At 34.2% G+C, this 15,754-nt stretch overlaps 1 protein-coding gene across 2 annotated transcripts in view; it reads left to right on the top strand.

Moving 5' to 3' along the window:
• CCDC186 (coiled-coil domain containing 186) overlaps positions 1 to 15,754 on the top strand; it is a 59,208-nt gene that overhangs the window by 25,659 nt on the left and 17,795 nt on the right. For both annotated transcript variants that reach the window (XR_008999028.1, XM_036898626.2), the window contains exons 3-6: positions 398 to 524; positions 4,136 to 4,264; positions 8,926 to 9,138; positions 10,100 to 10,219. Coding sequence is in view for 1 of the 2 variants with exons in the window: in XM_036898626.2 (XP_036754521.2) it covers positions 398 to 524; positions 4,136 to 4,264; positions 8,926 to 9,138; positions 10,100 to 10,219 (589 nt within the window). In the remaining variant the exon portion in view is untranslated. The remainder of the gene's footprint in view (positions 1 to 397; positions 525 to 4,135; positions 4,265 to 8,925; positions 9,139 to 10,099; positions 10,220 to 15,754) is intronic.

The following is a 15,754-nucleotide window of genomic DNA, read 5'->3' as shown; positions in this document are numbered from 1 at the left end:
AAGCAGCTATTTACAACCTCCACCCCAGTTGTGGCAGCAAAAAATGTCTCTAGACAAATGTCTGGAGGGGCAAAATTACCCCTGATTGAGAACACTGATCTGAAGGGGTTCAAGTGCTTAAGGGATGAAATGCATGATTGAGATGCCCAAGAACCTAAACTGAAAATAGTGTGGTTTTCCTATCTGATTGTATTTCACTTCATTTGAAATACACAAATTGCTATGAAAAAATTAATAGCCAGACTAGCCAGATAATGTTTTGTAAAGTATAATGTGTCATTTTGTACAAAAAGATTAATTAGGGATGTTGATTTATTAATCAAGTATCTCACCCTATTCTGTAGATTATATTCCACATCCATTTTTAATTTATTTATACTGCCCTCTTTATACTTAGGCTAATTAAAGAAAATAAGAAGCATCAGGAGCTCATATTAGACATTTGTTCAGAAAAAGACAATTTAAGAGAAGAACTAAAAAAAAGAACAGAAACAGAGAAGCAGCATATGAGCACAATTAAACAGGTAAAAATGAAAATCTTTAAAGACTATACTTCAATTTAAAAATACATTCCTGAAAATTTGTGTATAAATTGAAGTTCTGTAAGCTAAGTTGTATTTTAAATGCAGAAGACCGCTTGGTATGTAAAGCATTCTTTTTTGAGAAGTGGGAATTACAGACTGTTTTTTTCTTCTACCTAAATTTATATTTTTATGTGATATGTGTGACTGTATTCTGTATATAATAGAAATCTGAGAAAAGAAGATTTAATCTGGCAGTCAGGCTGTTTTTACCAATTAAGGGAAGAAGTAATATGTACATTCAAGTTTATATCTGGCTTTAGAATATTTTTAAGCTGATAGTTTAAGATGGTTCCATTCTCAGTTTTTCACTGTGAAGACTGGCTCTCTTACTGAGGTTTTATGTGGCTTCCCCAGCCTTGTTGTTCTGCTCTTTTTCTTCCCCTCTTTTCTTTTTTTTTTAAATGAACTCTGATACGTGGATAAACAACGTGAATATTCAGACTGGTAGCAAAACTAAGCTGCTCTTTATCTTTCTGAGCTGCTCTTTTCTTCTGTGGACATCATTAGAAGCATTCTAGCCTTAAAATTATTTCCTTTTGTCTCATTCTTCACAGAAAACTGTGTAATGAAAATGACAATAAACAACTGGTAATATAATAGAAAATTAAACCAAGTTTCACTTGCTTATGTCTTTGTAAACAGTGCACTATTACATAGTTGGAAGGTAACTGTATTTGCAAATTTTACATATTTAATCCTGATTTTTATGTGTCCTGGGGTCAATACATGTAAACCAAACTTAGAATTTTAAAGTGTGAGGGAGCCTTAATAATGGACTGAATCCATATTTTGGCAGGCAGGTCACTGCTAATAGCTAGAATCTTCTGAATAGATGGGAGAGAACCAGAAGTTTGATTCAGTTCAGAGTGAGGTTTGTCCTCCCTGCAAGTAGAGATCGTTTAAAAAGCTGAAGATTGCCTATTCAGAAATGTCACAAGGAAGGCTGTGACTGTGTGCTTGATCAGGATAAATGCATGTTTTCATTTACATGAGATTTTATTTTTGTACTTGTGATGATGAAAAATTGGAGGAAGATATGGCTTCAGAATTGGACCTTTATAATTTGGCTCTGGATATATTGAAGGGAAGGACATTTCTAGGTGGGTGTAAAACCATGGAACCACAAGCTTGTTGTAAAAGATAAAATTAGATTCATCTTTCTTTTACTAGCCATTATAGCTGTATTTTCTTAATGTTCTCTCCAGATCTGTACCACTCAATATGGCAGCCAGAAACCACATATGGCTATTGATTACTTGAACAGTGGCTAGTTCAAATTAAGAGATGCTATAAGTGTAAAATATTTAATTTTGAAGACTTAGAAAAAAAAATCTATTTTTCATGTTTATTACATGTTGAAATGATAATAGTTTAGATGTGTTAGGTTTAATATATTTATCCTCACCTATTTTATTTTTGCTTTTTAAAATGTGGCCACCAGATTTAAATTACACATGTGGCTTGTGTTTCCACTGGACAGAGCTGCTCTGGAGAATTATGTCATAAGGAAAATTAGTACACATGTTCCATAAGCTATTACTGAGGGTTTTTTTTTTTTAACATCTTTATTGAGATATAAGTCACATACCATACAATTCACTCATTTCAAGTGTATATTTCAGCAGTTAGTTTTTAGTTGTGCAGCCTTTACCACAATTTATTACCCACAAAAGAAACCCCCTGTCAGTAGTTACTCCTCATTTCCCTCCAACCCCTCAAATTGCAGGGTTGGTTTTCTAGTACTGTATTTTCCATTGATAGATAATTTGTCAATCTATATTCGTAAGAAACACTTGTAGCTTTCTTTTCTTGTGATGTCTTCACTTAGTTTTAGTGTCAGGGTTGTACTGACCTCACAGAATAAGCTGGGAAGTGTTTCTTCTTTTCAGGGGGTTTGTGAAGAATTGGTTTTGTAGAATTTACCTGTGTTGTTACCTAGGTCTGAATATTTTTTAGTGGGTAGTTTTGTGGTTTTATGAATTCAGTCTCTTTACTTATTATATAGGTCTATTCAGATTTTCTATATCTTGAGCCTGTTTTGGTGGTGGTTGTCTTTCTAAGAATTGTCTATTTCATCTAAATTCAGTTAAATCGTTCATAGTATTCATTCACAATTCCTTATTGCTGTAAGGTCACTATGTTCCTGTATCATTTCACTGGCTTCTTTTGGTCAAAGTAGCTAAAGGTTTGTCAATTTCATTGCTCTTTTCAAAGAACTATTTTCTTGATTTTTGTCTAATTTTGTTTCATTGATTTCTACTCTAGTATTCACGATTTCCTTCCACTTGCTGGCTTTAGGTTTAGTTTGTTCTCCTTTTTCCAGTGTCTTAAGGTGTTCCTTTTTTTAAATACAGGTGTTTATAGCTATAAATTTCTCTCTAAGCACTGCTTTTGATACATTCCCTAAGTTTTGGTATGTTGTGTCTTTATTTTCATTCATCACCTAGTATTTTTTTAATTTCCCTTGTGGTTTCTTCCATTGGTTATAGGTATTGTTTAATTTTCACATGTTTTTTAATTTCTCAAATTTCTTGCTGTTAATTTAGTTCTAATCATTCCATTATGGTTAGAGAATATACTTTATATGATTTCAATCTATTGACTTTATTGAGATTTGTTGTTTGACCTAGGATGTATTCTATCCTGGAGACTATTCCATGTGCACTTAATGAGAATGTTTATTATGCTGTCACTAGGTGGAGTATTGAATAGATGTGTTAGAGACAGTTTTATAGTTTTGTTCAAGTCTCCTATTTCCTTGTTAATCTTCTGTGTAGTTTTATTCATTACTGAAAGTGCTATATTAAAGTCTCCAACTGTTATTGTTGAATTGTCTATTGCCTCCTTAATTAGTATCAGTTTTTACTTCATATATTTTGGTGCTGTGTTATATAGAGTACATATGAACTTATAATTGTTATATCTTTTTGCTGGAGTGAGTCTTTAATCATTATAAAATGTACCTCTTTATCTTATTATAACATTTTTAGTTTATTTTGTCTGACATTAGTGTAGCCAGTCCTATTTTCTCATGATTGTTATTTGCATGATACATCTTTTTCCATCCCTTTACTTTCAGTTTATTTGTATCTTTGAATCTCAAGCACCTCTTATAGACACATATTGTTTTTTATTCCAGTCTGACAATCTCTGCCTTTTGATATGATAATCCACTCTCACTTAATATTATTATTGGCAGTGGATGTGTGCCTACCTTTTTTTGGTTTTCTATATATCTCAAGTCTATTTTGTTCTGTCCCTCTTTTCTGCCTCCTTTGTATTAAGCAAATATTTAACATTTAAATTTCTTTCATGATATTTTCACTGTATTTTTTCCTTAGTGATTGTTCTAGAGTGTACCATATACATCTTACCAGAATCTGCTTAAGATTTAACTTAATTCTAATGAGATTTAGAAACATTGTTAGAATTTACTTTTAATTTCTGTGGTTGAAGAAATTCTTTATGTTCATTTACATTGTATTTATTTGAGGTACTGGTGATCATTTTGATATACCTTAAAAATAATCTGGCAATAATTTTCCTTACAGTTAGAATCAAGAATAGAAGAACTTAGTAAAGAAGTTAAAGTTTCCAAAGATAAACTAGTAGCTCAAGACTTTGCAGCTAAAAATGCAATTCAGCAGTTACACAAAGAGATGGCCCATCGGATGGAACAGGTATTTTTCAAGTCATTAACTTTATACTCTAATGACTCTTTTGTGTTTTTTAAAGTAAACTAACCCTTTTAGACTATTTTGGTTATCAGTGATATATTAAGAATTGGTAATTTTATTTATATAAAAATATATTTTTTAAATGTTAATACAAACTACATGTTAATTAGAAAAAAAATTTAATAAAGGAAGTACAGTTGACCCTTGGACAACCTAGGGGTTTGGGGTAATAAACAGTTTCAAACTATGTAGCTGAAAATCCACATGCAGCTTTTGACTTCCCAAAAATTTAACTACTAATAGCCTACTATTGACTGGAAGCCTTACCAAAAACATAAGCAGTCAATTAACATGTATTTTGTATGTTATATGTAGTATTTTCTGTATTTGTAAAATGAAGTAAGCTAGAGAAAAGAAGATATTTTTTCAAATTGTCGTAAATCTTCAAAAAGTTTTCCAAAATATTTATTGAAAAAAATTTGTGTTTAAATGGACCCATGCAGTTCCACCCCATGTTGTTCAAGGGTCAGCTGTACATAGAATAAAAAATGCAAGTCCCCCTTCGTCTGTACTTCTCCTTTCTTGCCTTCAATCCCTTTGTATCCTATTCCTTGTTCCACAGCTAGTCCATTGATGTTTTGGTATCTATCTTACCACACGTGCTGATGTATATATAACATAAACTTTACCCTAGTTGATTGGAATCTTACTGTACATCTTTTTTTCCTACTTAATTCATTATCTTGGTAATCTTTTTTAGGTGGTATATATGGATTTCAGAAGAGGTCATTTTAATTAGTGCTTTTGTATTATTATTGCCTGAACTCCTTAGAGATGGGATCTTAGTTGTCTTACTTCTGTATCCACACAACCTAGCACAATGCCTGACTAAAGGTCTTCACAGTGAATTGAATCAGAAAGGGTAAACTGACTGCTTACACTGTGAGATAGATCCTGTGCTTTTTGCCCTGAAGCTACTATCATAGGAAGAACTTCAGGAAACATGATCCTCAACTGTTATTTCTGTGTTTCTTTACAATGTGGTGATCCTTCGCATTAGAAATACTATACAAACCTTCTGTAGTGATTGAAGGGAAATATAGAGGATAAGACCTTATGAAGTTGTTGGTTTTAGTAGATCCAAACCTAACTGATCATAAGTATTATTAATAAGCTTTTAAAAAATATATATTCTTTGGAGCTTATTATATTTTAATAAACAAAATTATATTTAAAAAGCAAAATAGTAGTTAGATATTCACAGTAACAGTTGAAACAGTAAAAAAATGCATCTTCTTCTAAACCTTCCTTTTCCCATATCCCCGTTTCCTAGAGGCAACCTTGATGCTGGTTTCCTGTATAACCTTCCCAAAATGTTTGTTTATAGACAAGCATGTTTATATTACCTTTCTTCCTACCCTCTTTTAATAAATGGTAACATAGCTGCACTCACTGCTCTGTAACTGTTTCCTCCCTTATTTTGAAGAATGTTGGTGAAGTTAATAATAGTAATTAATATACTGAGTTTTAGCTATGTGCCAAGTCACATTCAAAACACTTTACAACTTATTTAATCTTCACAATAATCCTAAGGCGGGTATTAAGTAGATCTTGGAGATTTTTCCATTTAATTATTTATAGATCTGTTTCATTCCTTTTTGCCCTTAACTTTTTCATTTGATAATTTTCAAGCTGCAGAAAAGGTGAAGGAATAGTGGAGTGATCGCTTGTTTACCTTTCACTTAGACTCACCAAACCTGGTAATTTTTATTTAGGAATAGATCCCAGCCTGAGTGTACACATGTTTATTATACACATACACACTCTCCTCAGTTTAATTTTCCAGCCTGTGATTTCTCCCTTTCTCAGACTAGATAGGTAGAATGAATTTAAACTTGAACTTACAAAAGGATAGAGTTATATTAGAAATTCTCAGGAACTTTATAACATACCCCTCCATCCCCCCATGGCCTAGAATTGGTAAATGTCCACAGGACATGGTTTCAGCTGTAGCATAACATCCTGAATTCATGCAACTTGTAGATTTTTTTTTTTTTGCCTCTGGGATTTCCCATCCTTTCTTAAGAGCTCAACTGTGCATTAAAAAAAATGTTGTATTTTATCTAAAATTTTTTTCTATTTTGAATGGGGAGGGGGTTATCTGCCATATTTCGAGAAGCAGAACTGCTTACGTTTTGTCTTAATTTAGCTGGCTGTTGTTCCCTATTGATCATCTTTTTCATGCTTCCTTTATTATCATTCAGGTCAATGACACACATCTTAAACAGGTCAAGTCCTAAGACTTACTGTCTCTTCTTCCTTTATCTGTGCCATAAATGGACTGACTCTATATAGAAGCTTAAATAGTAGTTACTGTATTACCTTGTTTAATACTCCCAATAGTCCTGTAAAATAGGTGCTGCTATTAGCTGTGTTTGGATCTATGATCAGAACTTTTTCAGCACCCAGGTTATTCCTTTGCAGCTGAACCACAGACAGGCTTTTTGCATAACAGGACGTTCTGTGTACGTTCAGTGCTGTAATCAAGAACCTCTTAATATTTTGCCTTATCTGTTAATAATTGTCTTTTTTTTCTCATTTTCTGCTTCTCATCTCAATTTCAGTGCACTTTCCATGCTCAGCTGCCACCAGTTATCTTACTAAAACACACATTTAGTAAAAGGTTCTGATATATAAAATCCTTTGGCTTCCATTGCCTATAGGATAAAATCTCAACTTATTAGCATGGCAAGAGAAGCCCTTCTTCCTTTTAAGAATTAGCCCTTTCTTCCTAATCTCTGTTTATTTCATAATACTTCCTCCCCACTCCAACACCAAATTTAACCTCTACAAAATGACTTGATAGCCTCTAAATGTATTGTAATATTTTATACTTCTAGGTGTTTGCATATGATAATCACCTTACCTTGAGTTCCTTTTCTTGACTAACCCCTTGTCTGTTGAGCCTTACTTAAGCTTCAACATCTAGCTCAAGTATACCATCTTTCACCCTTCATGCCAACTCTTCCAGGGAGATGTTAGTATTTTTGTTATTTCGAAGAAACTTGTACATTCATCCACCAAAAATTATTATTTTAATAAATTTTATTGTACTGGTTTGTATGTCATTCATACCGGGTAGTGAGCTCTTCCAGGAGGGAAGCCTTTACTTACTCCTCTTTGTATTCCCAAAAATTCATACATTATCTGAGCATTAAGTTACCATGAAATCAGATTTCTTTTAAAGTTGACGTGACCATTAATTGCCTTTTCCATATACAGTTATTCAGTTATCTAAAAATCTAACTAATTCTCCTAGCCAGGTTCAGCACAATTTTCTCAATGCCTCTCCACAAATGTATTGTCAAATCCTCAGTGATCTCTGAAATCCCTACTTAAGTGTTCCCCTTGAAAATTAACAGGCTACTTCAATGGGGAAAAAGTCCCAATTAGATGATCTTTAAAAATATTTTTATAAATATAGTGATCTGAATGCTTACAAGATTTGTTTTATCAGTTGTACCAGAAGCTAATGAAACTCTTGTCAAGTCACTTTGCATCAGAGCAGAGGAGCTTTTTCTACATTCTCTTAAAACTATACTTTCTTCAATTCAGTTACAGTATCAGTTGACACTTACCACTAGATGCCATTGAAAAATCCCCAGTTTAAGGTTCTGTCTTCTCTAAAATAAATGTGCTCCATCATTTTTAAGAACTATGAATTTACTTAACTGAAGGGTTAGTCATAGAAGTTTGTATTATATGAAATTTCAGAATATAGAGAACTTGCCTATACTAATAGAGAATTTTAAATGAGTCTATAGATGTCACACTTAATCCAATTAGGTATTTCTTATTAAGTGCTATATACTTTAGAAAGCTTTTCATATATAAGAAATCAAATGATCATTGATTAGCACATGGCACTTCCTTTTTGTGAGGTTGCTAAGGTTATAGATTTTAGAAATTGTCAGCCATACAAGTCAGGGTCCTGGCAGAAAACAAACTGGTGACTTAAGGAGAATAATAAAAAGACTCTTCTGAAAAGTATGGGCAAGGTTTAGGGAGCCCTACAAGGAAAATTGTAGGATCCTGAGACTGCTGGAGGAGTTAGTATCATTCTTTGGGCTAAAGGAATAGGGAGAGGAAGCAGAAAGTACAACCCAGAAAAGGCGGCTCCATTGAGAGGGCACCTCAGAGCAGTGGCCTTCAGCTAGCCTGTGGTGATCCTGGAGGAGGCAGATTGCACCCTGTGCCTTCCTTCCTGATCTTTGACTCATGCCTCCTGTTGGCTGAACCCAGCTGAAAGTATGAGGGCAAGGAGACTTGTTGGTGTGGTCCATGATGGTCACCTTCCTGCAGCACAGTGTGGAGTAGGAATGAGTGGAAAAGTGAATCTGAAGGAGTAAACAGAAAACAGCCCACCATGTCAGCCAAAGTAAAAGGAGTAGCAAAGGGTTAAAGCAAATATTAGTGATACTAATCTTTTTGTGTGTCATTTCTCTATAATTTTGAATTATTCCTTTCATTTAAAAATTCTGTGACCCACTTTCTTGGACTGTTGTGCAAAACCAAAAAATATATTGGTAGTAATTATAGGGAAATAATATTTCATTTTTATTTGAAAAAATACTTCTTGTTAAAGCTAGATTTTTTTTTCAAAGGCCAACAAGAAATGTGAAGAGGCACTCCAGGAAAAAGAAGTAATGGTAATGAAGTATGTAAGAGGTGAGAAGGAATCATTAGACCTTCGAAAGCAAAAAGAGATTCTTGAAAGAAAACTTAGAGATGCAAATAAAGAATCTGAGAAAAACACAATCAAAATTAAGCAGCTTTCTCAGGAGAAAGGACGCTTGCACCAGCTATATGAAACGAAGGTATAACTTGTACTATTGTACCTTATTTGAAATGTATTCTCTTTCTTTTTCCTTACTTAATCAAATAATCATAACATGGTTAAACCACTATTAAAAATAAAGTTGTTTTTATTAGTTTACCTTCAAAGAATATGAATGCTTTAGTAATTCCAGTGTCTTGTTACCTGTCTGCAAAAAGATTTTGCTGAGAAAAGATGACATAATGATACATGTTATTCATTAGATAATTTTTCTTGACAGATCTTTTTAAAAACTTTATTTAAAATCTATGTGTTGAAGAAATGAGTTTCTGCCTAAAAGGAAGATTTTATTTAAGGAACATATATTCACCAAAGTGTCAAAATGTGAATTTTTTGAGCTAGAAGTATAATTTATAGTGTTATTTTTAAATAGAAATATGATTTATAATCTTAATGTAATACTTATTCATCATAGAATACAATTTATATTTTTTTGCAGAAAACATGTTCTTAGATGCTGTCCAAGGACATTTAATTACTGAGTGATTCAGAGCCATTGCTGTTAACTAGCAGCCTCATGGCATGGTCTTGTTTCCAGTGGATTATCATTTCTTAGTGGTGAATGTTACTTTTTTATTAATTAACTTAAAGTTCAGCAGTGCTGTCATTCTCAGGAATTCTGGCAAAACCAATTTAATTTGTATTTCACCTTCGTGTGAGTCAGTTGAGAGGACTCATAATGGTATACTTGTTCTTACAACATATCTAGTTGGTTAAAATATAAATGTTAATCATCTTATATCTATTAATTGGATTTAGGATGTTATTGCCCTCATGATTTGAACTTTGAATTGGTTTTATGGCTTGTAAGCCAGCCATAATGTGGTAGCCTCAGAATTATTGTGTTATTGCACTGATAATTTTGAGGAGGTATAAAAGATACACAAATACTGGTTATTGATTATTTAAATGAAAAATATGACCTGGTGATATTATTTTAGGAAGCTGAAACTACTAGACTCATCAGAGAAATAGACAAATTAAAGGAAGATAACAACTCTCACATCATTAAAGTGAAATGGGCACAAAATAAATTAAAAGCAGAAATGGATTTACACAAGGTAAGTACTGTAATACAGTGAAAAAATTACTAGAATCAGTTTTAAAAGAAAATGCAGTAATAGTGACTGAGGGATAAAGCTTAATTTAGTGACTCCTGTAGGATAGGTTGGGCCTGAATATTTGTTGATTGTGAAAAGACTTAGATGAACATACTAAATTGGACAGAATGTTAAATTTTGTCATTCATTGTTTACACCCCAAATTGATTTTGTTCTTTAAGCATTTTTTATAGTACATTTTATGTTAATCATTGTCAGAAATTTAGGGAGAGGAGGAGAATGTAGATTATCAAAATTGAAAGTAAACTCTGGAAATTAAAAAAAATTATAGTGACACTAAATTTCTTAAATATAAATTCTTATTTAAATGTAAATATAATAAAGATTTTAAGAATGTTGATCTGTTGATGAATTGTGCTTACTGAGTATAATTTTGTTAAAAAATTAATGTAATGAAAAGTGATTAAGGCTGTTACCTGATGCCATAATTTTAAATACCAATTGAACCGATGTAAGAGGTAATAAAAATCTGATGATAGAATGTTAAGTAAAATAACAGCTCTGAAATATGATTTAAATAGGTGAGCAATGTTATTTATAATAATGCTGAGGTTTCCAAAAATAGGTTTAATTATGTTGTTTAAAACTGTAATCATGGGTTATCTCATTAAGTAATTCTAAGACAGAATTGTTAATAACTTTTGGATATTTGTATATAATGCTATCAAAAAACTGTAAGGAGAGTTGTCTATGTCGATAGTGGTCAAAGGTAGGCTAGAGAATGGTGGGTTTCTCTCAAGTTCTGAGCTAACTGCTGATCAGTGTGTGAGTGTTGGGAGTCTACAGAGGCAGAGAAAGAACTGCCAGAAACAAGTAGGGGCGACAGTCCTTAGAGCTCACATAGGGCTACAAACCATTTAAACATTTCCCTTTGCTTTGTGACACAGAATGAGGAATTAAAATTTCAAATCCTGAAGCATGATAATGATTTATAAGTACCTGAGTTGATTCAAAATCTGCACACAATGTCTGTCTTATGTCTTAAGATGTCGTATCTAATACCTGTAGCTCTTTCCTCATCCGTATTTCTAAGAGTCAGGTCCTAAAACTCATTAGAATACTAGCATTGAAGAATAAAAGACTAGTTAGGTCTTCTGTGAGCCAAATGTGTCCAAAGAATAGGTGATAACAGACAGTTAGTGGCAGTTTTCAGGTCAGATGAAACCAGATAGTCTGTAAGTAGGCTAGAGAAATTTTTTAAGGGTTATGAGATAGGGTTACATAGTGTAGATTGCTAGAAAATGAAAATAACAAGCATATCGACCCAGTGTGTGGAAATTGTAAATTTATGAGTTCTTTTAAGACATTTATTAATCAGCAAGCATGTTACTGTATCTTCCTCTGTGCACAACACTGGATTAAATAATATGGAGGATATAAAAGCCATAGAAGACAAAGTAGTTGCTTTCAAAGATTGTCTGGATTGGGATCCTGGTTATGTGTGTGTGTGTGTGCGCACACACATACTGGATGTGAGAGGAAGTCTCTGGATCAAAAGATGAGACAGTTACAGGCTAGGCAGTGTAGGCTACCTCTTACAATGTGAATAAGAGCCAGGAGGACTCTTAGCAAATTTTTCTCCAGGCACTCTTTCCAGTTTCTAGTTCCTGCCTACCAAGGACTTTGGTATTAATACTGGAGTGCTAGAGGTCTCTTTATTGACTGTGGTCATTAGCTTCCAATCAGACCTTGAGGATATATTCCAAGAACTTAGGTCTTAGACTAAGTAGACTGGACACCATGATGATCAATAGAATCCTCAGTAGGGTTGAACAGTAGGGTCGAACAATAGAAACGGTTTCTTTGTCCCCATCCCTTAACTCCCTCAGAGGTTAACCTGGAACTGTTTAACACCTAGCCTCTGAAACCAGAAGCCTTTTGAGTATAGTATTTCATGTACTTGTTTACCTGCCTGGTTGCTACCTGTTTATCTGGATAGCATATTTACTGAATATTATGGTCTTAGGTCCTAGAGATCTTTGTACTCACTTTAATATTTTTGGAGCAGTAAATTCAGCTAGCAACAAATGTGGCAGCAGATCTTTGTAGATCTGCTGGGTGTTTGAGTGTGCTGGGTGCCTGCCAGACATTTTTGCTTCCGAGACAACCAGAAAAGTGGAATCTTGGGCATCTGGGCACCATCTAGACCAGCAGGGCATGAGAGGCTGTAATGTACTGCAGACCTGATGTGTAACTAGGGGTTGGCGTGTTTGATAGTGTGTTCCATGGACAAGACTGCCACATACTACGCTTTTCTTCCAGGGTTATCATATTGTCAATGATAGCCTCATTCTTAACAGGTTTACCTTTAAGGCCCACTAGCAATTAGATGCTATGGCTCATTTTTAATTAGCTTTGCTATTATCGCACTTAGTAAAACTATATTCTACGTTCTGTTCTATAGTCTACACTTTATTCTATTCTGTAACTATATTGTGTTATGGGGTAAGAGTCCAGATTTAATCCTCCCACCTTAAACTAAAAGAAAAACAAAAACAAAATAAGTGAAATACAGCTTTTTAGACTTAGGACAACACAGGCAGCATAGGACAATGGTCCCTGAGAGAAGGGGAAAAGCAAGATGTAATACATGGAAAATTTCAAGGTTTAGCAAAAGGAAAGGAATCCAAACAGATCCCAGTCTCCCTGAATTGAGGAGACAGAGTGGAGAGCAGGGCAGAGTACCAGAGAAGAGAAAGATGCGGAGATCTGCAGTGTGTCCCCCTCAAGTCCTCATTGATCTCACTATGGATCAGTATATGTGTGTGAGAAAGCTACAGAGGTGGAGAAAGAACTACCGGAAAGGAGCAGGGGCAACAGTTCCTAGAGTCACATAGGACTAGGAACTGTTCATGTTCCCACCAGCTAAGAGAAAGCCCCCTTATACACAGAGCATTGAGTGGTCTTCAGAAGGGTGTTTCTTTAGCAGTGGGGACTAATTAGCCTTACTAAAGTCTGTTATGGACCTAACAAAGCTTTAAAGAAAGCTTCAAATCAAATTACTATGTTTCAAATAACTATGTCCTAGAAGAAAGCCCAAAAATATTTAAATGAGTACAAAATCTCCAAGACCTAAGAGCATAAAATTCACAGTGTCTAGTATTCAGTAAATAATTACCAGACATGCAAAAAAGCAGGAAAATATAGCCTGTAATGAGAAGAAAAGAACCAATCAATAGAAAAGCCAGAAATGATATAGCTGATAGAAGTAGTAGACAAGGATATTAAAAGTTATTATAAATCCACTCCATATATTCAAGAAGATGTATATTAAGAAGAGATATGGAACATATAAAAAAGGCCAAATTGATAATACTGTCTGAGATAAAAAAATATATTGGATGGGATTAACAGAAGATTAGGCATTATAGAAGGCAAGATTAGTGAACTTGAAAAACATATATAAAAACATAGGAGTAAAAAACCATATGCTAGTGACTCCCAGATTGATAACTTCCACTCAGAATTCCAGATTCATGTGTTCCAGTGACCTCCTGACATCTGACATATTGGATGATTTATAGGCATTTTAAACTGAACATGCCTAAACTTGAGTGGATAATGTGCCCTTTCCCTCCATTGCTTCCGCATCTTGATAAATGGCAATTCATCCTTTTAGTTACTTAGGCCAAAACCTGGATACACCCATGAATTCTCAGTCACCTGTCCAGCCTCTTAGCAAATCTTACCACTTTTTTCAAGTCTTCATCCATCTTTCAGTGGGTCTCAGTGAGACTTTCCCTGGCTATTCTCTCTCAGCTTTCAACATCTCCCCTATACTTTGTCACGTTCTTATTTTATCTTTACAGCTTAGCTTTTGTCACCATCTAATAAGACATTTTCACTTACATATTTTATTTATTGTCTGTTTTCACTGCTGGCATCATCAGCTTTATGAGAGTAGAGATTTTGTCTGTTTTCTTATATTATTTCTCCAGATTTTTTATTAGCTTTGCTATTCTTATATTATATTTCTCCAGAATATAGAATAGAGCCTGAGTACATAGTGGGTGCTCAGTGAATACTGAATGAATGACACATAGTACCTAAACCAAAACATATTTAATGTGATTCTCAGTGTTCTTTTATTCGGTGATTAAACTTTTTAATAAATATTTGGCATATACAAATATCTCAGTTGCTATTTTTTGAGTGAATAAAGTGAGTAACAACTATGTGCCAGGCTGAAAAAAAAAAAGGAAAAGTTTCTCTCTTTTCCTTTATTCCCCTATCTTTTTGAGTAAATATTTTTTAAAAAACAGTATTTGAAAGTCTCCAAATATTTATATTTTTAAAGTTTTACTGAGTCTTAATAAAAATCAAATTAATACCAAAAGGCTGGCAACTTAAAAGTATATATCTAGGTACTTCACTGTATGGTAGATTGAGCCACAAAATGACATAAAAGAATCAGTATATGAAGATAGATACAATTTAGTTCAAGAAATGAAAGACATTCCAAGTATAGGAGCAACAAGAAAAAAGGGAGATGAGTATTTGGTGTTTGGGAAGACCAACCTAACTAGAGCAGAAGGCTTATATTAATTAGATACTCATTCTTTAATTCCACAAACATTACTTGAACAATTAATGTGTTGCAAGTACTGAGCTAGATGTTGTCTAAAAGCTGTATCCCTTTGGGAGGGAATGTAAGCTGCATTACAGAGTATCAACTCTTGTAACCTAGAGATGCCCTGGATTCTCTCTGTCTGAAGACAGAATAGCAGTATCTACCTCTTCCTGAGGAGGAAATGATACCTGAACTGGCATTTGAAATGCCCAAACCATGGGACTGGAGGGGGTACTCTGGAGAATTTTGGAGAAAGAGTTGCAGGGAAGGGATGTATCTTGGAAAATCACCACAGGAAGTAGAAAGACATTTAAGAGTCAGAGAAGGCAACTACGAAGAGAGGAAAAACAGAAGTATATTGTCTTGTAGTGGAAACAGGAAGGATATTCAGAGTCAGGAGTAGTCAGAAGCAGGTAAGTAAAAAAGAGAAGATGTAATTGGATTCGATGAGGGAGTAGTCCCCGCAAACCTTTAGAATTGTTACTTGTAAGAGAGTGGTTAGGAACAGAACCCAATCGCAGCAGTTTATTAAAGAGTATGATAAAGGGCTCTGATAAACAGTCAGATGAAATACATAGGGCAAGGTCTGAGTGGGTTCCAAGCACAGGAGCATCTGTCCTTGTTGGGTCAGGGTGAGACACCCTCCCAGTATGGTTGTATTTGCCAACCTGGAAGCTCTCCAAACACCATACTTCTGGAATTTTATAAATGCTTCCTTATGTAGGCATGATCAGTCATTAACTTCATTTTCAGCCCTTCTCCCTTCTCAAGAGAATGGGAGGCAGGGCTGGAAATTCCAAACTTCTAATCATGACTTGGTCTTCCTGGTGACTACCCCTCATCCAGAAGCCCACGTAGAGTTGCCTCATTAGAAGGAAAGACTCCTATCACCCAGGAAATTATAA

The sequence above is a fragment of the Manis pentadactyla genome, chromosome 8 (assembly GCF_030020395.1).
Source record: "Manis pentadactyla isolate mManPen7 chromosome 8, mManPen7.hap1, whole genome shotgun sequence".
In the NCBI taxonomy this organism is placed as follows: Eukaryota; Metazoa; Chordata; class Mammalia; order Pholidota; family Manidae; genus Manis; species Manis pentadactyla.
This window is presented reverse-complemented; position numbering and strand designations above follow the sequence as displayed.